The sequence below is a fragment of the Onychostruthus taczanowskii genome, unplaced genomic scaffold (assembly GCF_017590055.1).
Source record: "Onychostruthus taczanowskii isolate IOZ18803 unplaced genomic scaffold, ASM1759005v1 scaffold2, whole genome shotgun sequence".
Taxonomy (NCBI): Eukaryota; Metazoa; Chordata; class Aves; order Passeriformes; family Passeridae; genus Onychostruthus; species Onychostruthus taczanowskii.
This window is the reverse complement of record NW_024499239.1, coordinates 22,017,755-22,041,763: the sequence shown is the minus strand read 5'-3', so window position 1 is coordinate 22,041,763 and position 24,009 is coordinate 22,017,755. Positions and strand designations below refer to the sequence as shown.

At 36.4% G+C, this 24,009-nt stretch overlaps 1 protein-coding gene across 1 annotated transcript in view; it reads right to left on the bottom strand.

Annotated features, from left to right (window-relative positions):
* Window positions 1–3,065: 3,065 nt before the first annotated feature.
* The window catches only part of POLN (DNA polymerase nu), an 88,624-nt gene continuing 67,680 nt past the window's right edge, over window positions 3,066–24,009 (bottom strand). Inside the window, exons 22-24 of the mRNA XM_041402970.1 lie at window positions 14,665–14,732; window positions 5,851–5,912; window positions 3,066–3,134 (exon numbers count right to left, since the gene is read on the bottom strand). Of these exons, the coding sequence (XP_041258904.1) occupies window positions 3,066–3,134; window positions 5,851–5,912; window positions 14,665–14,732 (199 nt within the window). The remainder of the gene's footprint in view (window positions 3,135–5,850; window positions 5,913–14,664; window positions 14,733–24,009) is intronic.

The window sequence follows — 24,009 nt, the reverse complement described above, 5'->3', positions numbered from 1 at the left end:
ACATAAAATCTGGGGCCAGTGTTTGAGCTATGGTTATTATCAAGTTGGACCAGCACTGGAGATCAGAGTCCTGCTGTCCCACAGTTGTATGTGAGCATGACAAGATTTGCAAGCAGGGCAGTATTGGTCATGCCACCCCATGCAAACGCCAGCAAACAGCTGAGCTGTTCCATTTCCCACAGACACTGAGCTAAAGTATTTCCAATATTTTCCAGTGCTCCTTCCCCACTACTTCACATGGCAAACAAAGAGATTTACAGATTAACTAAAGGAAGATTCAGGCCATCAAAGACTGAAATTAAACCAGACACAAATCAGTTCAAAAGGGTGTTATTACTGTGTTCAGAGAATCAATTAATAAAATTCCTTCTCACAAAGGATATCTGGAACTAAGTACAACAATTTCCCCCTGACCATTTATTTTGTGATTTCCCATGCTTATTGATCAGTACTTTTGTAGGGTTCTGCAATTCAAATAGAAGTTTTTGTTTCTTGCTCTCCCAGTGCCTCTTTGTAGGTTGTGAGGAAAACAGAATCATTTTAGAGACCAAATTGAGAGCTTCAAGGATGTAAAAGTGCTCTTATGATTGCTCTTGCTCAAGCCTAACCATGTTTTAAAGTCCCTTTCAGGCAGAACCAAAATAACCTGAGAAGGTGGTTATTTACTATAATAAGGGTCTCGAGTTCTGTGGTGTGAAATTATTGTTCCACCCAAAGGAATTCGAGGCAGTCATTAAATACTGAATATTTTCACCTATATTTATTTGGGAGGAAATCTGTGGTCAGGACTGGCCTTGCTTGCTATAATGGCTCTTTAGATTCAGACCTCAATTAAGGTTTGGAAAAACTGTACTGCACAGATTTTATAATTATACATAGATCAGCACACAAGTGAGCTAAAACTGATGCCTTGTCCAGAGGACCTCGTTGGGAAATGAATTGCAAGCACTAGTCTTTCTCAAGTGGAGAAAGCTTCTCAGTTTCTTTCCTGGAGAATTTGGAGCACTGATACCCCAAGTTCATGGTATGTATCCTGCAAGATGGGGGGACAAAAACTTCACCAAGTCTCAAGACTTGGTCAGCAACAATCCTCCAAAATGATGCCAGTTTGCCTTTTGCCCTCACAGCAGTGCACACAGAAAGAGCCCTTGGACACGTGTGATAAAGTGGGGCTTTATTGCTTGGCCTTCTTCCTTCTCTTAGCTGATTCTTTGGGAATTTAAAACTGAAGAAACTGTGACACAAGGAGAATAAAATATTAACTTTGCCTCTTGCATGACAACCTACACAAAGTGCACGTGTCTGGGGAACTGTGACTGACAGTCATTTGTGAAGGGCTGTGTTTGAAAATTTGTACGGTGACTTCTGCAGGTCTGTAGCTTCAGATTTGAACAGATGTCAATTCACACAAGTGGATTGAGGTTCTTTTTGTTCCTAAGCATGTTTTTGGGTTTTGTCAGGCTGAAGGGGCTTGAAAAAATACACCATCCATTCAATTGTAAAGTATGCATCCTAAGAAAAATGCACAAGGTGAAAATCAGCTGGGAATGTACCAAAAATTATTATTTCCTCCATATGGTAGGAAGGTTAGCAATGCAGTGTTACAGAAACAGGGCTTAGTTAGTAGAAACCTCCCAAAACCAGCAGATCTTCAAGAGGAGTGAAAGAGATGAGACAGAACATTTCACACTTATTCAATGCCACTGCAAACACAGAGGGTTTGAAAACAGCAAAAGCCAGAAGGAAACTTGTGCAACGTGCTCTCTGCTGGAGAGGTGGGACCAGCCCCTGGCATGGTGTCACAGCCATGCAGGCTGGATCCCCCTGCCAAAAAGCTGACCCCAGTTAATGTGCAGCAGCTTCTGACTTTGCTTACATGATCAATGCCAGTTTGATAAGAATCAATTTTTAGAAACTACTGACTCACGTCAGCTGATGGTTATGAATGATTAATAAGCAACATAAGAAAACAATGTTTAATGGTTTAATGGCTTTAAGTGCAAAGTAAAATTAATTAATTATACAAATTAAAAATGCTGCAACGTCTTTACAATCATACAGTTCTAGAATTTAAATTGTATTACTGTGATAATTTGATGTCTGATGCTGAAATATACTGAACAACTCTTAAAAGTTTTGTGCTTGACTTTTACTTTTGAATAATTAGTAGACTTCAAGGACAATTTCATATTCCACAAGCACAGAGACAGAATCTGTAAAACAGTAATGTTATGAAACAAATCTCATTTGAAGAATAAACTCTACAGAAAAACAAATTATTAATAAAAAATCCAAACATTGAAGTAAAAGCCTGAATCCTAAAAAGGATAAGGCTGAATCTTAGAATTTATCTAAACAATATTTATCATTGTATCAGTAATAAAAATAAAAAATTAGGCAAAACTGTAATACTTTGTCTAAAGTATGCTAAGGCTATGGTGCAAACTCAGTTTGAAATTAATTGAATGGACAACAATCTCCTTATTTTTAACACATCTAAGCTTCTAGTTTTGTTTACCTGTTTTGCTCCAAAATTCTAGACAAAAAAAAAAAAAAAGTTCATTAACTCTTTTTCTAAGTCTGAGGAACGGGACAGTTAATATGTGATGAATACCAACCAGTACATTCTACTCACAAAATACAAAATAAGCAGTTAAGCATCTGACACAGTTCAAATACTGCCAGCTTATAAGTATTTCTACACAAGCACTTCACAAAATATTTAACATTAAAGTCTAAACATCTGTGTAACTCAAATATATTTGTGATGCTCCCAAAGGGTTAATACTGTCTTGTTTCATTTCTTACATGTAGTAATTTAGCTGTGAACAAAAGCAGCTCCCTGCTGGATACCTTGGCTAAAGGAAACACAATGAACTGGTAAAAACCAGTTTTATCTCACTGCTGTTGCCTAGGGCTACAGACAAAATGAAGTAAAAAAATTCACATGCAGAGTATTAGGTGCTTATGAAAGATCCAGCAGCGCTGTTGCCTAGTGATTCAGCGAGGAATCAGCACAGGCCAATGAGGTGTTTGGGTACTGAATAACATCCCCAATGACTGCTTTACATCTCCTGCAATTCTGTCATACACCCCCATGATTTCCCAGTGGTGAGAATCACTTTCAAGGGAACCTGTCAGGGAAAAAAAAAAAAAAATTAAACAAATAAACACATCACATACAGCAAGATTACTATTTTTGCTTTTCCCTTTGGATGTGATACAGCTCCAGAGTACATGACTATCCAGTGTGGAATGTTCTTCATTTGTATTAATACTCAATTATTGCTACAATTCTGATAAACATACCTTAACAATTTAAACTAACCTTTAGTTTTCAAATTGCAAATACATGTTACTGAATTGCAATGAATACACTAAAGCAAGATTCATCTCATGCTTTTAAAAGAGCTACAAATTATGGTTTTGATGTTTATCATCAGCAACTTTGTCAGCAATGCATAAAGATACTAGGGTTTTTTACCCCCCCACTTTTCAAGTTCTGGGGTATTTTTATTGTTGCTTTGGTTTAATTTCAGTTTGTTTTGCAGTTCCTGGTGCTCTTGTATACAGTAGATTTGTTGACATGAAAGCTGCCTCATTAGCATGGACTATATTTTGGGAAAAAAAAGCTACTTCAAAGATAAAGCATCCTTTACCTCAAAGAAGAAAAAGAGATCTCTTCCCATTAAGACTATATGTGTGCTCTACTTTAGTGACATTTTGTCTCCATATTAAGAAGTAACATTCATATTAAGGGAGCACATAATACATATTTAGTTGAAGTCTGCTGAAGGAGAGCAGGAGCATTTCACAAAAATCTTTTCATCTTCAACATCTCTAATCCTAAAAGACATTTTTCTACTGTATAGAAGGGTAAACAACATGAACAAAAAAAAAAACAGACTTTTTTTTAAAGATCACTCTCAATTTCTTCTCTGAGATCAAACTTTATGTTTTCTATCTGGCCTTTGTCATTGATCTCTTTTTGAGGCTTCAGAGGAAGGTGAAGTATGTCCATGATGGATGTAACCTAACATGCTGCACGAGCAGAAGTATGTCAGGATTGCCACAGTAATTTGCTTAGGAAAAGGAGACCAAACAAAGTTAATGAAATATGCATCTCCAAATACTTCTACTGCCTACTAAAAAGTTCTAATCTTTGAAAGCCCCAGATAACTACTTATTGTCTAAGAAGGTGTTTCTTTTCACCTACTAAGGCATAGTTGGTGTTTAAAGGAGAATTACTGTTCTCATGGGAATGACATCTTGAACCCACCTGCTTAATGCATTGAGAAGGATTTGTCAGTGTGTGACAGTAAAACACCTTAGACAGAGGTGAATAACAAGGGATGTCCCATTTGTTCACAGGACATTGAAACCTTCTGCCACTTAATGGTTAGTCTGAAAAATGTAACACTAAAATGATATTCTACCCCTGCAACTAGGAACACTCTCAGTAACCATGTCAACATTTGTCTTTCTTAGAAACCTATTACAGTGCTTATATTTATTTCATGACCATGACTTCCTCAGAGAAAGTATGAATGTTGTTACCCATGAAAAAAACACCAAAAAGTCTCCTTAAACTTTTCCTATCGAGAAAGGACTCTAGTGTTGCTATTCACTTTATATGCCACCAATAATACCATATTTGATTATTTTTAAGAACCTTATAGCAGCATGAATGCCAGGTAACTAATACAGTAATTAAAAATATTTAAATGTAATATACCTTGGAAAACACTCTGGCTTCTTACAAAGGTTAAGTGAATAGTGAGGGGGGAAACGAGTATGGGAAGCAGAAAGAGTAATTTAGATCTTGGATATCCTTCATTATCCTTTCTCAATTTTTGTGGGAAGGATGGGTTCCCTAAGGACCCATAAAGGGTTTTATAACTGTAAGACCTCCAGAGAAAGTCTCACAAAGTGGCTGGAATTCTGCAATAGATACAGAAGATCTGCAGGAAGAAATACAAGACAAATTATCAAGTAGTTTTCTTTTTCAGCTGTTTCCATTAGTGCAAGTCTGTATGTTGCAACCATTTCTGAACTAATTAGAATAAAGCTGTTTCTGTCCCTGACTCTTGATGACTCTTGCTGCTGACTGAGTGACCTGGCAGCACCAAGTACTCCATTGGTCAGGACACTGGAAACCCTTGGGCTGTTGCTCACTGAAGTTTAGGGATTCCCAGGAGCTTTAGTCTTTTACCAAGCAACAAAAAGCTGAGCAGTAGGCTACAGTGAAAGGTACCAGTTTTGTAGAGAGAAAAACATAATTATTTTCTAATGTAATTACAATTAGGTCCAATATATAGATGGCTGTGTAGTTACCTCCTCACTTTCTACAGATGTTGCTCTGGTAGATGATGTCCTCTATCTTTAGCAATGACCAGTGATTTTGTTTGCTTTGTGTGTTAGACATCCACACAGAAATGTTAAATAGACCCATTTTCTAAGTGAAAATTACTGAAGAAAGATCTTTTGCAATATTTTTTGCAGCGGTAACGAATGCCTGGCACATGTAGAAAGCCAGGCACATATTAAAGGGACATATTTCTCACTCTACCACACCTAACAAGTTTCATGGCAAAGAATGAAATAGATTTTTAAATTACCACATGCATTGCTACAACAATCTCACTTTCCAAAAGGGAGTATACTTTCTTTCAGTTATTTTCCTTTGGAACTTTTATAGTAATTTGAAAAAGCAATTACTGCAAATATGAAAATAAAATGATTGAAGTAAAAAGCAAAATAGTTGTTTCTAGATTCTTAATATAATAACGATGATGATGTACAAAGCTAAGCATGCCTGAGAAAGAAATGGAAATTCAAAATTGTCCCTACCTTCAGTGGCACTTCCAAGGCTGTGGTTTGCTGCAGAGACTCCATTATTCTTTTTACCAGTGCTATAAGGTAAATTTGAAAACCTACAGCTTTATTTTCCATGTTAGAATTGTTTTTTATACATATATATATTTTTTTTAAATATTCTGTTACATAATATCTGCATTTCTGCATAAAAAATTACCACTCACAACTTTTCCAGATTATTTTTAAGTTATATTTTATCTCTTGTGAACAGTTTAATTTCTTTTTTAAAATTGAATTTTAGGGTAAAATTTACAAAATTATTTAATTTATATATCCCATATATAAAGAAGTATAGCACTACTACATTTCATATAAAGGTATGTAGAGCATGTGTGAGTGCTCAGTTTTCCACTTCACTACTCATAGCTATCTGTTTGATGACATTTTATATATTTTAATTTTCTTGTGCAACCATAAAAATCACTTTAAAAAAGAAGCTAGAAAAAAAGCCCACAAGAATCTGAACTTTAAAAAATATTTTACTCTTCAAAGTAAAAAGATCAGAACCAAATTTTTTAAAAAATCATCCCTGAGGCATAGTAGAGCTATCAGGACTTGAAACAATTAAACTTCAGTATAATTCATGTAACTTAACAACTCATCATGCCATAACACTATGCTCACTATTACTGTGCAAATGCATCTACAGTTATTCCAAAACAATCATCTGGGATCAGGTTTGCCATCACTGGTCCTGCTAATTAGTGCTTTGCTTGACAAAGATTGCTGCTTCAACACATACTGTTCTAATAAAAAACAAGGACAGGATCAACAGCTTTTTAAATGGAAGATATTTTTGGCTAGTGGAAGTGAAGCAGGAATACCAGGTGGCCCCAGAACCTGCACTGCTCTGACAGGATGGGTGACTAAATAATGGATGTGGTCATGTGCCTCACAGGGCTGAGGAGGAGCAGGGTCTGTGACATGAGCTGGAAATGCCACAGCAAACCCACATGATTCCTGAGCAGCTCCCTTTGAAGTTATCCCTCGCTGCACATCACAGCTCTTTGGCAGCTGAGGTTAGAGGCAAGGGAATGACAAGAACTCTAAGAAGCTGTGGATGTTGTTGCTCTGGCTGCTGCCAAAACCTTTTCTAATGATGGCAGCAATGAAGAAGAGTCTGTAATGTTTCATGTCGTGTCACTGACACAGGCTGGATTGATAATAATGACGAGGATAAGCAGCCTCTGCCTGAACAGTGCTCAGACCGTGCTGGCTCACTCAATTTGTGTGCTAATGAGCCGTCATATGCTTTTCCATGAAGTCCAAACTATGCAGTAACTCAAAGTATCAGCAGATCAAGTGGCAGAGCTGAGGAAACCAAGACATTTGCTGACACATCTATGTACAACTACACCTGTAAATTTGCTTCAAGTTAGATTTGAGGTAGTTCATGGTCCACCTTGGGACAGAGCAAAATTTTTTGAGCGCAGAAACAAACATTGCAATCCACAGATTGTGAAAGGAGAAGCGCTGGCCTAAATAATTACTCATTTGTAATCCAGTCCAAGTCAACGTGGCTATTAATAGAGGAGTGTTGGACTGCCTCTGTCTTGAGAAGCCCACTCTGAATTTCAACAAGCTGTCAGCTCCAGGAGGTCAGCGATGCAGCAGATGCTGGGGCACCCCAGCCAGGTGGGATGCCTTCAGAAGGCTCAGTGTGCTGCCAGTCAGTCCTGGGTAAACATTTTTTCCAAGCTATGACTACACAAAACCTGAGAGGATAACACCTGAATTCTGCACTTCTCATGCAGAATCACTCAGCCCTGTGTGTTCCTCCAGACACTTATGAAGGGCACACTCAACAGTTCAGCTTAACATTTCTTGTGTTGTTAGATAAATAAACAGCAACAGAGCTTTTGGGCAAGGAGAGGAATAGGTCTTCTTGACAAAATGAATTCCAATAGATAGTAAATGATGGAGCATGAGTAAGCAGCATCCCTTCCTGGGCTGAAATAAGTGAGTGATATGACAAAGGCTGCTGCCTGCCTGTGCACTGAGTTAGACCTGTTTTCCCCAAGTTCTCTAGACCTCTGAATTTGACTAGTTCTGTCCCATTTAGCTGTTATCCCCAGAAGGGGATTCATGATGGCAGCAATGACTGCAGCAGCTTTCTCTGTTGGTTCACACACTTTTAGCTCTAAGGCATCTGGCACAATCAGAATTCTGCTGCATTCTTAAATACTCTTAATTTTAAAATGCACAGATTAAAGTGGCCACATCAATGAACAAACCCAATGGTTCCTCATTCACTTTGACAACCATTAAAAACCTCTCCATGGTTTTGCTTCATTTTCTTCTTTCCTTTTTTTCTGTCAGTTCAGCTCCCTGTTCTCTTTCTCATGTCACACTGACTTTTCTCTACCCAGAGTTTAGTAAAGCCATTCATTTCAAGCAATCTGAAGTTGTTGTGCCTGCATTTCAGCCTTTTGAAACCACTCCTTTGCAAATATCAGGAAAAAGCAGCTGGATTGCCATTCCTGTTCAGTGGTCTGCTAAGACTGTAAACAGTGAAGGACAAATTTAAATACATTACAGTCTTTGCACAAAAATAAATAGGTATAGTGGCTGAATACATTTAGGCTGGAAATTTAAAGTTCTAGATTTTGTAGAGACAGAATTCTGGAATAGTCCTTAGTGGGAGTATTTTTTCATATGAAGATGATAATTTATAAAAGAGACCATATGGCATGGGGGTATGTAATCACAGGAGAGGTTCCCTTTAGTCCCATGTACATAATATCTGATTCTCCCACTATTTTCTCAAATCTCCTTGAAAATTTCCCTCTTTCTCAAGGCTCACAATAAATAATCAGACATACACAACTATATCTTCTTTATCTCATATACAATTTAGAGTGTAGTCACTTAAAAACAGAACCACAGTGTCTAAATAAATCTGTCCCTACCACTCTTAATTTTTTGTTTCTTTTCTAAGATTTAGACTGGAGACTTTGGGGATAATGATTATTTCTGTTCAGTCAAGAATCTAGTATATCTGGGGCATATAAATTATTAATTTTAAAATGTTCCTTTACAGCCAGCCATGTACTGCAATAGCATCTGCAAAATGCTGTTCTCCCCATCTTTGCAAGTTATCTCTCAAAACCCATAGTCAGCAATTAGGAGAACTGTTGATTATGCTCATCTTGAAATGCTTTGCAAGTGCTAAGTATGCATGCTAAAATACTATGTATAAAAAAAATGGTGACAGCAAAGTTAAAAGATTATAGAGGAACTGAAATTTTAACATATGCTTAAACCTATATTAGATTTTCTTGATACTGACCAGAATAAATTTGCTTCTTGAAAGTGCTGTGAATAGGAACAAAGATAAGACACGCATGCCTGCTGTGGAACAAAAGCTTATTTGTCCCTATCAAACTGAAGACATTTTTCAAGTGCACTCACCTATGAAATTATGACTCCAGAAACTTGTCAAAGCTGGCCAGACATATGATCTATGGAACAGGGATTTTTGCAAATTGAAAGCTATCTAGAGGCACCTTTAGTTTACGCACCAGTGTTTTTCAAGTTAGAAAAAGGCAGCTCAGAGGACAGGAAATGTCACTAACTTGTGATGACCAGTTCATTCTTTTGTTCTTCTGTTACTGCAGTCCCCTTTTGAACATGTACATATTTTAGTGCAGCTACTTCAGTACCAAATAAGCATAAAATTGTAGCAAAATAAAATGAAATTTCGTGTAATCTGTGTGTGAGCCAAAAATGTGTACTGGCAGATGTTAAAACAAAGTCTAAGATACTATTCTTTGGGTAGCAAGTGATCTTAATACCAACATAAATAGGTTTCATTTATATTGATTTTTGTTTTGGGGCATTTTTTTTTTTGGTTGTGTTTTTGATATTTGGTTTTTGCTTTGGTTTTTGGGGGTTGTTTGTTTGTTTGTTTGTTTGTTTTAACAGGTCATTTCAGTGTTCTTAAATTTAAGGTAAGTACTTCAGCTAAAATATTTTATACCTGGTAAAATATTAGAAAAAATGATTTCAAACTCTACATTGTACATGTATCAAAAATACAAACAGATGCAGAAATTCTTTAATTCTATCAATACTGTATAATTATAAATGAATTCTAAAAAAACACCCTTAAAAATTACTCTAACGCACGGTGATATTGAACACAAAGCACTGGAATACATCTATTTCTACAAAAAGGTGTTATTTCAAATACCAAGAATCTTTCATTTAATTATCACTAATGGATGCAATCAAGCAGAGAGAAAGGCATAGGAGAAGCCACAGTAATTGCCACTGGCAAGGTTCACCTTTCAAACTCACCAGCTATTTATAGAACACACATTAGAAGCCAGATTCTACAGTTGTAACTACAGGTATCGCTGTACCTTAAAAAAAAAAAAAAAAAAAAATTTGCTTTTCTTCCCCACAGAGTGTGCTCCCCTTTTTAGCTGCAATGCATTCAGCATAATCCAAGGCCAAAGAGGCAGTTCAAACACAGAATGGAGCACCAGTGTCAGAAACAGCCCCCACAAAATGAAAAGTTGAGTTCTGCCATTCCTAAATACTCTTCCAGAGTCTCTACACAGACTCACAGTCTGATTTGGGGACAGGCTGTCTACCTGGTTACACAGACTTCAGGACTCAGAGACACTGAGCCTTCTCAGATCCAAGAACCCAGTTTTTGGCATTCCCATAATATCATCATCTGCCTTTCTGCTTCCTGGGCTGCTGGAGAGCTCAAGATGCGAGGAAGCCAGACAGGCAAGCTGGCCAGAAAGCAGACAGATTATTGATGGCAAAGCTGAGAGTCTTCTGCCCAAGCAAAACGAATTTCTGCCAAATGTTTTGGTTTGAACTTCCCAAGCACCCTCTAATAGGAAATTAGGATTTTAAAAAGCTCTTTTGCTGTCATGTTTTTGCCCTAAACAGAGAATTGAAGGAAATTATATGCCATATCTTTGATGAAAATTGTACCATTCAGAGCAGTATGTGCTTCATTGTATTTCAAAGTGTGTCAAAGCTTGGGCACTCAAAACCTTATTACAAATAAATGATATTCTGCCTTGTCTATTCAGAGGGAGCCATATGTGTACTACAAAACTGTGGGCAATGGATTCTTTTTGAAGAAGGTATTCTTCCAAAATACAGATGAGACCTTGAGATGACCCACCTCAGGCAGTACTTTGTGCAGAAGTAGATCAGAAAAAAAAAGAACACTTCTTCGCTTGTTTGCTTGTCCTCTTGTTTATCAGAATCAAAAGGTTCCAAATTATCCATGCACTATTAGATGCACTATAAGTGGGATTTTTGTATATTGTAAAGTCCTGAAAATTCTTAATGGAGCATATGAAGTCCTACACAAGACTACAGAAAGTGCAATTCCACAAATTCCTTGTGGCAATTTTCAGCTGCCTTTCAAGAGAGTCTAAAAAGCAAAAGGATATTTTAATGTTGTGAAGCAGTTCAAAAGAGACTCTTCCATCAGGGAAATGCTGCTGAGAAGGCTTATATCCCGCATTATATAATGAAATAATACTATTTACCTTTATGTTCTTAATTTATAAATGTTAAAAATCTTTTAAGATTCATGCTCATTCTACAAACAAGAAAAAGGGGACATATATTTGTTGTTGCCTTCCTGAAAAAGTAGATCAGAAGCATGACTGGAATCAGAATGCAAACATGCTGAATAGTAGGCCAGTACTTCTTGGATCACATTAAATGCAGGAGAATAACACAGCACTGAAGTGTAATCCATTAAAACCCTCAAATGCTGCTCTTTAGCTTCAAGTCCACGTCTTTCCCTTTACCGAGCTTTGTGACTGTACAACTGAGATTTCTCTCTGGATCATTAAACTGCAGGCTGGAAACTGCAAGTCAGCAGATTCTGTAATTTAAATTTTCTGAATGGACAAAAGCTCATTAGATATGTAAAGACAAAGCTGACAGCTAAAGAATATTGGCAAATAAAAGCAAAAAGAGTAAGGGTTTTTAAAAAGGGTGAGAGAACTTTAGGTAAAGAGATGAAAACTGTATTTGGACCTTCAAAGTGCTTAAGTGAATTAGGAGCACACATCCTACTGACTCCACTTTGGTTTAATGCTCAGATATCTAATGTTACCTTACTTAGCAGCTCCTGAAATAATTGGAAAATATTAGGAGAAAAGTGTTCCTATTTAGTTTCATCTGAAAGGAATCTAGGTCAACTGTTCTCTGTGTGATGTGAACTGAAACCATTCACACCATGGACAGGGACAATAGGGAGATGTGCTTCAGCACTCCTGCTGACTGAAGTGAGATGCCTGTGCAGATACACACTTTCTCTGCCTATTCAGATCAAACAAAATCCTCATTAATGACTGAAGAATCACCAGCTTTGGACCCTTTTGAGACACCTTGGATTAGTTCTTCTACCAGTAGCAGAACTACTTGCAAAACATAGTCAGGGAGGTTGAAAGGAACCTTTGGAGGTTACCTGGTCCAGCCCTGCTACTCAGAGGGGCCACCTCGAGCTGGTTGCCCAGGACCTTGTCCAGATGGCTTTTTTACAGCTCCAAGGATGGAGACTCCACCACCTCTCAGGCAACTTGTGCCTGAGAGTAAAACAGTGTTCCCTGACCTTCAGAGGGAACCTTTAGTGTTCCAGTTTGTGCCCATTGCCTCTGGTCCTGTCACTGGGCACCAGCACTTCCTCTATGTCCACTCCCTTAGGATATACATTAGTAGGATCCCCTGAGCCTTCTCTTCTCCAGGCTGAACAGTCCCAAGTCTCTCAGCCTGCCTTCACAGAACAGATGCTCCAGTCCCTTCATCATCTTTGTCACCCTTTGTTGTACTTTCTTCAGTCTTGTACTGAGGAGCCCAGAACCAGACCCAGTACTCCAAGTAAGGCCATCCCAGTGATGAATAAAAAGGAAGGAAATCAATGTCTCAGGTTGGTCTTTTGTGTAAAGAAAAAGACAAGTCATCATTCTTCTGTTCTGACAGGAGTATATCTGAAAGTTCCTGTAATGCAGAATTTTCTTTTTTTCTTTGACTCTCAGGGCAAAGTAGAGACAAATTGAAAACTCAGTCTTCAATCAGCAGAATGAAACAAACTTCCATCTTGAACACTCAAGTCTGGCAGCCTATGCTAAGTGCAATGACAATTTCCAAGGTATCTCACACCTCTAGACTGCCCAGGTCCATTTTCTAAAGGTCATCTTAGCAACTTCAATTATAGGATTATAACTTTGAGGCACAAGAAGGAATTTACAGGTATGTTTTTTCTGCACCCTGCAGCTAGACCTGAAAATCAGCAAACTAATTACTGTACAGTGCATACTCTAAACTTGAGTATTTGAACTGCACTCTTTTTGCATTTTCAGAAAAAAGCCTCCAGTCATCATGTTTCCATAGTGGGATAATGTATTACTATTATTCATATGATAGCTAGAGGTCTTTTCTGTTATACTTGAAAAGTATTGATTTTTCTGAATTTGCTACAAATTCAGACTAGTAATGGAGATCTAAATTTGACCCAGTGGGGGCAGAATCTATGATTTTCTATATCTATAATCAACCATGAATCATTTTTATCTTTTGGATACAATATTAGCTCTATATTTTATGCAAATTGATGCAAAATAAGATAATAAAAATCCTTCTATGCTGTCCTACAGATGTCTTTCAATACACTACACTTCCTAACTCTGAAACTCTGAAACTCTGACTACGTCACTTTTAGACATTACCTTTTCTGAACAGATATTGTAATCTCCTATGAATTGTATCATGTTTTTTTTATTTCAAATCAGATTTTATCTCCTGCATTTAGAGGTCAAATGCTAACATATTAACTTAATTCATTACAACAACCTGAATATATTGAGCTGAAATATTTCCCAGGTAGTTTGTTTAGATTAGATAGAATTTTAATGCTCTCATTTTGAACTAATATTCACAAGAGGGATTAGTGATGAAATGAGACTAATATAGCAAACTGCACTGTTCAAATGAATGTAGCACGAGAAGGTGAAATTAATTTTTTATTAAATGCTTGTGCTACAATGGAAGGTATTTCTGGTATTGGTTCATTTAAAATATTTGTGACATTTTGCTAATGGGTTTAGACAAACATATTGTTGAACTTCAAAACTAGACCAGTGTTTGTGAATAAACACTCGGTTCGTACAGGAATAAATCCACAATTTACTAATAAATTTAAAATTTAGAGACCCAGCAGTCTGCTATGTGCCCTTGCTTGCTTGCTAAATTTGTACCAGATGCTGAGACAAGCTCTGGCTTAGGGAATAATGTCTGGAAGTAAGCCAGATGAGAGGACAGAAACATAGGCATGAACTTTTACTAACCTTAATCTTGAGAGTGCCATCATAAAGGTTTCTTAATATAAAAAAGCAGTAAACTAACTTAGAAATTACAGTATGGTATAATCGTACATGAAGAATGGAATACTTCTTTATGTAACAGCCCCTAATCTAAAGTACTTCAAAGTGGTTTATTTCCTTCTAAAACCTTGGAGGAAATATTATTTATTTTTATAGGATTCACACAGTGAATGATGAAATCTTGATTTAAAAACTAAATACAAATAACCATGGTAATGAATTCCAAATGAGTATATAACATTTTACCCACATAAGAGCCAGTGGTGGAAAACATTCAGAAAAATCTGCTTAGTATACGTTTTCTTAATTGTGAGAATCAATGTGCTTCTTCTCACTACTTTAGTTCTTTATTCTCTGAGAAATCACAGGATATAGAGAGTAAAAACGGGTGGGAGGAAAAGAGCAAGAGAGATTGATTTACCTGAGAATTCCTGGATTTGAGAATCTTCTACTTCGAACAACAATTCATCATGGATCTGGGCAATTAACCTGAAAAATTTCAGAGACATCAGATAAATTTTAACAGTGCTTTCCATTCATGGATAAGTTAAAGTGAAAACAAACATCCAAAGAAAATTTAAAAATCATTAATGGACTTAAGAATTGCCTCTCCCTATATTCTGGAAACATGAAGGCCATAGTTGTAAACCCAAATTGTGCTTGCCGGCTTATAAATGTCATTCAGGGATTTGATGCCATGACAAGGTATTACTGAAAACCAACATAATTTGCAGAAAATGCAAGAAATTATGGAGACAGACTGTGTTTTGTTAATATAGCTTCTTTTTTTTTTTTTGAATTGGATATAAAGAAGAAGTTCTTCCTCATGACAGTGGTGAGGCACTAGAATTGGTTGCTCAGAGAAGTTGTGGCTGCACCATTCCTGGCAGTGTTCAAGGCCAGGTTGGATGGGGCTTGGAGCAGCCTGGTCTAGTGGAAGGTGTCCCTGCCCATGACAGGGGGTTGAACAAGGTGGTCTTTATGGTCCTTCCAACCCAAACCATGCTGTGATTCCATTATTTAAATTAAATGCCACTTGTAGACTTTTCTTAAAAATAGCAGTTATTCAAGCAAATAATTCTTTACAAATGCCTGAAACATCAATATGGTTATGACTTAAAACTTTTCACAGCTTCTTAAGATAGTTTCACACTGCCTTAAATTACAGTGTGACATTGACTAACAGTGTGGTGAGCTCTAATAATAGATCTTAAATTATTAGTCACTTACAACACAGTCAGAAGCAGAATGAAACAGATTAACATATTTTTAATAGGAAATTAGGACACAGGACACAAAAAAAGAAATAGATGAAAAGAGCAGGATCATCTACAGCAAGAGAACACAGTTACATGAAAAGTTGTAATTTCAAATTCAAGTAAATTAATTAAAGCAAGAGTATCCTGATAACCATTGAAATTACATGCAAAAGGTACAAATCAGAACAGTGAATATTAAAGATGAATAAACAGTCAATCAATGGAATAAGTGAAAACAATTGCATTTATTAAACCACTGCAATAAAAAACAATAGATTATTGTTTGTTCCAGAATAGTGTCTCATGCCTCCAGTCAGGATTAAAGAGCCATATATTCTGAATATTTGGTAAGGAAAAGTCCTTTCTTAGAACTTACAATATACATAAAAAGTTCATCATAAATTTATCAGGATTTAGGAATGAAAGAATAGGATTATCAAAACCTCTCAGCATTGTAACAACTGATCACCTCACCTCCATGCTAAAAGTAAAACAGGAGGAGCAGGTTTGGGCCAGAATTAAGTGCTACCTTATGTATGTCCAAAAACCTGTGGAAGCAATGTAAATTAACTGAAATTTTCTCTCTGGACAGCAAAATAGATTTGATACAACTCTAGATGCTCCAGTTCACCTACTGAATGCAGCCCAGCTCCTTTAGCTCTCCATCATGGCTAAAAGGAGTTTCTGTTTCTCATTCACATCATCCTGAACATCACAGCCCATCAGCCCAGCTGCACTGCCAGTGAACTCAGGAGCTGCACCGAGCTGCAGAGTTATGTCAGCCCCATCTCACACATCTAGTGATTAATTTGAAGTTCAGGACCATGTTCTGTCTGCTAAATACAGAACTAGAAGTTGGCATTGCTGGTTCTCTGTCTAGCTCTGCTGCTCTCCTAACCAATGCCTTCAATTAGAAAATGGGAATAATATTTCTGAGATCTAAGAAATTAGTATTTCTAATAGACTTCTATTTTCAAATGAAAGATATTACAGAAAATTTAATTAACACTAAATGTGATTTCCTAGACTGATGCCAATAATGAAACAGTATACCCTATTTCCTCCTTAATCTTCATCAAACAAGACAGATATTTTTTGATGATGTTTTATCTCTTTTTCTTACATGTTTCACAGAAAATAATGAGTTCTGGTCTTACAGTACAAGGCCACCTGCATTTTTTCAAGCTTGCTTAAGTAATAACACTTGCATGCAATGTGCTGTTCCACAGAAGGAAGGATTCAATTTGACATCAATAAAGATGAAAGAAAAAAATCAAAGCAATTTGTACTTCAAAATTTACAGTTGTCACCATTTCCCTGCATGCACCCACCTAGCCATTGCATAGTCTGAGTGAAGGAAGTTTGAAAAAGCCCCTTTACTTTTGCTTAATAGCTTAATTGAATCCTCTTCACTTTGAAGGAATATTGCAATAGCAAGCTCCTCTCATTATCTTGCACTAAAAGGTATGGCCAACTGGATTAGAAACTGCAAACCAGGCAGACACTAGTATATTTTTAATTCTACAGATGTTAAGAATGCCTTTGATTTAGAAACTAGTATTTTATTAACTATGTTCTTGCCTGACTAAAAATTAGGCATCACTTTTGAGGAGTACACATATGATTTCCTTTACTGAGAAACACGACTTGCATCTGAGCATGCCAGTGGTGTGGAACTAGAAATAGTGCTACAGCCTGACCCTTCAAATGCAGAAATATTCTGTGACTGCCAGGCTGAACATGGCTTTTGACACCACTTCTGTATGCCCAGACATCTTTAACTCTTAACACTACATTGATCATTCTTCCAGTTTCCTATAAAGCAACACAGAGACTAAATTCTCAGGCCTCTAATGGATCTGCCCAGCTATTACTAGTGTATCATAATCATATTAATGAATTATATATGCCAAAACTAATTAAACTGTTCTCATAGATTTTTTCATAATATTCTATTTATGAAGCCATATTGTTAGAGCCTATCTTTCCATAGTACCAGGCCAGTTGGCTAATAAAAAAACTGATGAAGATTTTGTTTGTTGATGGAAATCAATATATTCCAGGTCTGGACTCCTCTGTTCTAAAGTACAGAATTGCAAGGTTTTCCATGACTACTTCAAACACCTAGAAATAATTACACTATTGAACTGACCTCAACAAAACAGCTTATTAGCGAGCAATGGTATTTTTCTTTATCATTAAAGGAAACAGCTTTCTGTCTAAACTCAAAAGAAGAGCACTGTGGCATGACATGCTGCAGGCTCCAATGTAGGTATGTTCACTAGAAGAGGCCAGTGTAGGAGAGGGGAAAAAAGAAAGACAAGGTTGTCATAGCAGTCTTCATCAGAAGGAGGTTTGTAACAGTGGCATGCAGTGCTTCAGGATGTTAATCTCTTGTTAATGTGCCAAGAGATGCTCAAACTAATTAAATTCATGCTTCTTCTACAGACAAGGGACTAAGGCTGGTTCTGACCTAGATGTTCTGAACTCACACTTGGAAAACCCCAGCTCTGTGTGGTGGCTTTGTGGCAGTGCCACCTCCCAAAACAGCTATCTGAAGTTAGACACAGATTAACCCTCTGTACATTTTTGTGATATATTTTTTGTATCACCAGGGAAATTTTTACTGCTGTTAACAACACATCCAAAGCATAACATGGTTTTGCTTTCCAGATTGGTCTGTAGAAACATAATATAAAATATAAACCACCAACAGTTTAATGGTGGACTTGTCAGTGCCAGGGTAACAGCTGGACTCAATGACCTCAGAGGTGTTTTCCAGCCTAACTGATTCTATGATTCTCTATTACATTGAGCTGTCTGATTTAAGAATTTGAATAGAAAATAAATTAAAATAACGTTTAAAACTGGGCAACAGGAAAAGCTTTAAAAAAGAAGGTTTGATCATCATGCATAACATGGCAGGACTCAATGATCTTAAAGGTCTTTTCCAACAAAACAGATGCTATAATTCTGTGAGGAATCGAGGGCACCTCATTGTGACCAAGAGCCAAGCTGAGAGCTGAGCTTAAACCAAGTTTAAGATGTTTGCTGCTGGACACTCCTACATTTTCAGAAAAAAAAATGGTGCAGGACAAGGTCACAGGTCTGATTCTGAACTAGAGCACTCCACTGTAAAATTTCCACAACAAATGACATATTTTATTTCTAACTTGAAGATATTCTGAAAATTAAATCATATTTGAACAAGTGATTTCCTGAAACAAAAGGATTGTCTTTGGAGAAGGAGAGAAGAAGATTAATTATTTGAAATCCATCATAACTTAATTGTTGGAGCAAAAAATTCTAGTGAAGAAAAATCTATAACACACCTTGAGAATTTAAAACAATGTTAGTAGTTAAGGATTTACATAAGAACAATAAAAACATAAACATTGAAGAGTTACTAAAAGTACACCGCTTTAAATAGGGCATTAATGATCAGTTGGTAGCATAAAATCTTTGAAATACTTGTTTAAAATATTCTCTAAAATACTTTCTAAAATATTTTTAAAATATTTCTAACTTTCTATTCTCACAAGGTTTTCATCTTATTTAAAAAAGCACTACATTTCTGACCAGTGAAATGAAGGTCATACAAAGTATCAGATTTTATATCCCAAATATTAATATCCTTGTCTCTCATCCTATGTTCTTCCCCTTTTTTGATATAAGCAAATCAATCAAAAAAATAATAATCCAACTAGTAACACCACATTTTTTCTTTTGAATTTGAAACCTATAAATGCCTAATGGAAGACTTCAAAATTGCAGATATGGGAGTACACAGTTAAAAGCTATGTGTAAAAAGTTTAAAAATAAACCCAAAAAGCATAAAAACTGTTAAGTGGTCAGGAAAAAAATGATAAAAACAATAAGGTATTTTTAAATCAGACAAATGGGGGAATATGGAAAAAAACCAAAACCCAATCCATCAAAACCAAAAAACAAATGGAAATATGTTTCATGTTTTTTAAATGAAAATAATTTAATCACTTGAAGAATTGATACATTCATACTTCATAAAATAATATTTAATAAAATAAAGTATTGACTTAAAAGGCACATAATTAAAAAAAAACCAAAAAACCAGAATGGCTGCTCATGTAACAAACACATGGATTTCAAGAACATTTAGAAATTATGACATACAATGATTTTGTGGGAAGACTTTTAAATCTTATGTTTCAGAACTTAGACTCATCCCCACAAGTAGAGGAAGATGAAAATCTGCAGACAGACAGGCTACTCTCTACAAATCTTACACCTCCCTCCTGGAGCATCTGCTACTGGCCACACTCAGTGATAATGAGGACCAGATGGAAGCTGGATCCAATTGCTCTTAGAAATATCCATGTTCCCTCTACTGAAACACTATTTATTTATTTTCTGATACTACTAACACTACCTGTTGTGTAATTGTGCCACAGTTTCCCCACAGAAGCCCACAGATTCCAAGGCACAGAATGCCTATTGTCATGTAAGTAAGGAACAAGATTATTAGCATATTGTAATATTTTGTAGCATTTTCCCTTTAAAAAATTTTTTTTGAGGCTGCACTTATGTGGATTCCTAATGTTGTAATATTAAAGTTATAGCTTAGGATACATCATGCCTGAATGGATGTTACTTGCATTAACTTTAAGCTACCTCTTTCAGTGTTTTCGTGATAAAGACCAAATTATTTTAACATTTTAACCATAAAAATTCAGCCAGCCTGTGAAATGGGTTTTCTCAGCAGCTACATCATGAAGAGTGGGAAACTGAACAGATGGCTAATTAAAGATAATAGAATTTTTGCATGTATCCAAAATATTTGAAAACATACAAATCTAAAAGGTGACCTACAAAAGGGTTTATAAATGAAATATTTTTATTTGTGTTGAATGTCTTACATAAAGGAATAGTGAAAAGCCTGCTAAATCATGTATGTCCCTTTTGGCTGTGATATTTCAGCATTTTAAATGTACTTGGCTCTTTCTATAAAGAATAAATTAGTCTGATTTGCTCTGGCTCACTGAGCATGAAGTGTTCAGGTAACAGCTCACCATCTTGTGGATACATGCAAAATACTGCTTTGGTTGCTTGAGGAAAGTGATGCTTTTTCTAAGTTACAGCTTGCATAGAAATTTAATGTTATTTGGCTACTTTGGGAGGCAAAGAGCTACATATTAGACAACAGCTATGGAGAGTGCAACATGACCTCAGAAGTTTCCTTCTGCTACAGAAACAAAAGCACTTGTCTGTGAAACAAAAAACTTATTCTCCACTCAAGCAGAATCCAAAACTTATCTTTTCCTTGTGGTTCAATTTCTCCAGTATTAGGCTAAGGATAAAAGTTAATCATCTTGCTAGAGTTAATACATTAAGGAAGTTTGGATACATACTGAGTGGGAATTGTGGGCAGAATACCAGGGCAAAAAGCATTTATTTGAAAATCCTGGTTAACTGCTAGAGAAGAAACATGAATTAAAACAGTTCTTTAACTCCTGAAGAAACAGATAAATGGATGTAAGATTTATGTCCAGGATTAAAGATCAACTCACACAGCAGCAACACTAAAAATTTTACTTAATTAATTTGTTTGAAACTATGATGCAATCAGGAAGTTTGGTTTATTAAATAGGCCTTTTTGTATGAATCTGAAAGATTATAAGCAGTTTATAAAGTAATAATTATTGAATCCCTACACACCTTACAAAAATGCTGCTAGATTCTTGTGTAGTACTAAAACTGAAAGCCACTTTCAAGAAATGAATCATTTGTGATTTATCACATGACTCATATCTGAAAAAAATCCAGGTCACATAAAACAATACTTGTTGCTGGGACAATAAGAGCTATTTCTAACTAATTTAGATATCTGTAGAAGTGTGTTGTATTTACAGCTCACCAGCACAGAAAATCATTAGCTTGATTAAGATGTTCCTTGAGGAAGACATACACAACTCCAACATCCACTGCTATTGAAAAGCAGCTGGGATCAACCAAGAAAATAAACCCTTTGCTTTTATTTGCTGGTGGTTTCTCCTTTTCAGATTACTCATTTATATTTGGCCTGTGGTTGAACCTGTCTCTTTAACTGGGCTCCAGACGTGCTGAGAAGTCAAGCTGTGTTTGTGGCACAGGTCCAGTGCTGAAGGAACAATAATTTCGTGCAAAAGCAGAATTGGTGGAGTCACACCAAATTACTCAATATTTCTGTAGACTTGTTAAAATTCATGTGCATGTTGTTGAGATACTGAGAAGTCCATGTAATACCAGGTAGACTTTGGGTAACATCAGTGCTGCTTCTGCTTACAAAATGATAATATGTACAAAATTATAATATAGCAATGCTATAGGCAGCAATTCTCCCACCATTTGCCAGCACCCTTCTTTCTCACCAAGTTTCCATGTGACTCTCACTGCAGTGATGTTTCAAACACAGAAAAGAACTACAACTGTCCATCTGAGTTCACCAAGTTCACCTTTGCACTCTCATCAATTCCATAAATCTTTCTTTCAGCTGCTACTGTATGCCTTGATCTAATTTCAAAAGTTTGTGTGCTATCATCTGCCTGCAGGAAATATCATGAGGAGGTTCTGTGGATTGCATCAGATGGGTAAAAGCTGGCACTTCAATAATTTATGTTAGCAGCACATTTTCAGTGAGCAACTTGGCCAGCAGCAGCAGAACATCTTAAGAAAGATCTAGGTAATACAGGAGAAGTCTGAAAAATGTCGATTATTTGTCAGCACCACACAAAATGCAGAGATATTAACACTGATGCCAGCAGTCAACCCATATGAATATTAGATCTGTATCATATATATTACATTTAATACTATTTTTCCTGATTTTTGCAAAATTGCTTCCAAGTAATTGATTGACTTGCTATTGTAAACTGCATAAGCTGCTAGGCTAGTATTTGAGTTAGAAGATAAAGAAACATAAAGTGAAAAATGAGATTGCTAGTTGACCGAATTGATCAGTCACAGTGGAATATACTGTTTCATCAAGAACACCTCTCTGACGAAGCATCATGAAAATGTAACTTGATCACCTTTCCTGACTTCCAAATACAGTATCATATGTGCAAACAAGAACGAAAAATCTACTGACTGCTAGTCACACAAAAATGAAGCTTCACACTATTGGGTCAGAGCTTGCTGAACAGCCTCCAGCACAGCAACAATGAATGCAGTGTTGAGAGTGAAGACTGCAAACACACCTGCAAACTAACACTAAAAACTGTAAGACCTTATTTAGAATGATTTTTTCCTTATTTCTAAGGTAAGGAAGACAAAATGTTGAGCGTTAGCCAAAACTTAGCTATGCTTAATAGGATACTGTCTCAGGGTAAATGTTCATAATCACTTCTAAAGCCTGTAAAAATTATATTTCTCTTTGATATGCTGTTCAAAGTGAAAACCCTGTTTCCAAAATTAGAAATTCTAAAAGGGAAATAAAGATACTTACAGGGGTATGAAGATAGAAGAAAAGATAGTAGTGTGCTATCTTTGGAATGAATATGATCTGATGGAATGATAATATGAGATTGAATATATTTCTCATTTTGGAAGAGCTGCTGTACATTCCCACTGTTACAATAGTATCAATTATGTCCACACTTCCTTTCAACAACATTTTTCAAAAGGCTTTATAAAGGATGTTAGATCCTGACCTGACTGATAAGAAAATCAAGAAACAGATCACTGAAAAAATAACTAACTGAATGTCACCTGGCAGACAAGCAGAAACACAATATTTCAAGTTTCAGTCCCATATTCTTTTGGCAAGATGCTTTTCACGTTTTCAAATGCCACTGTCCAAGCAGGGAAGTGTTCACAGAATTTACAAAGGCATGGATTGTGCTTTTCTAATAAGCCTGGTCTGTAAGTACCTACTAAATATTACAGCAAGGAGCCATTATTGACTACTAAAACACTGTCCTCTAGCAAAGCCATCCAGTTGTTAATGGCTGGCAGAAGTTCAAAACCCCTGTTTAATATAGTCTATCCTTTTTAAATGCCCTGGCAGTGTTGGTCTTTCCCAGCTGTGACATTTATGATAGGAACAAGCAGGATAGGCAGTGATATCTTTTTGTTATCCAGTGTAGCCATTCCCCTGTGCTTTCACAACACCAGGAATTTCAACATGTACAGCTCCAATACTTCCCCATGTCTGTATCCTCCTTAGCCATTACTTAGACATTCCTTCTTTAAAATAAAGAATTTTAAGAAAGAAAAACCCAAGTAAAATTTTCTGTTGAGAGAAAAAAACATTCACAAGCTTAATCAGACATGACATTAGTAGGAAAAAACTTTGGCTTTCTCAGAATTACAACACACAGGCACTTGCTGAACCTAAAGATCTGTGTGCCAGGCAGGAACTACAGAGTGTAGTATGTTCTTTGCCCTTGCACCACCTCCACTTGCCTCCTCCACTAAAAGCTGTTGGCTGCTCCTCTATCACTCATCTAACTCAATTATGCCTGCTACGGCTACAGAAATTTTCATCCATG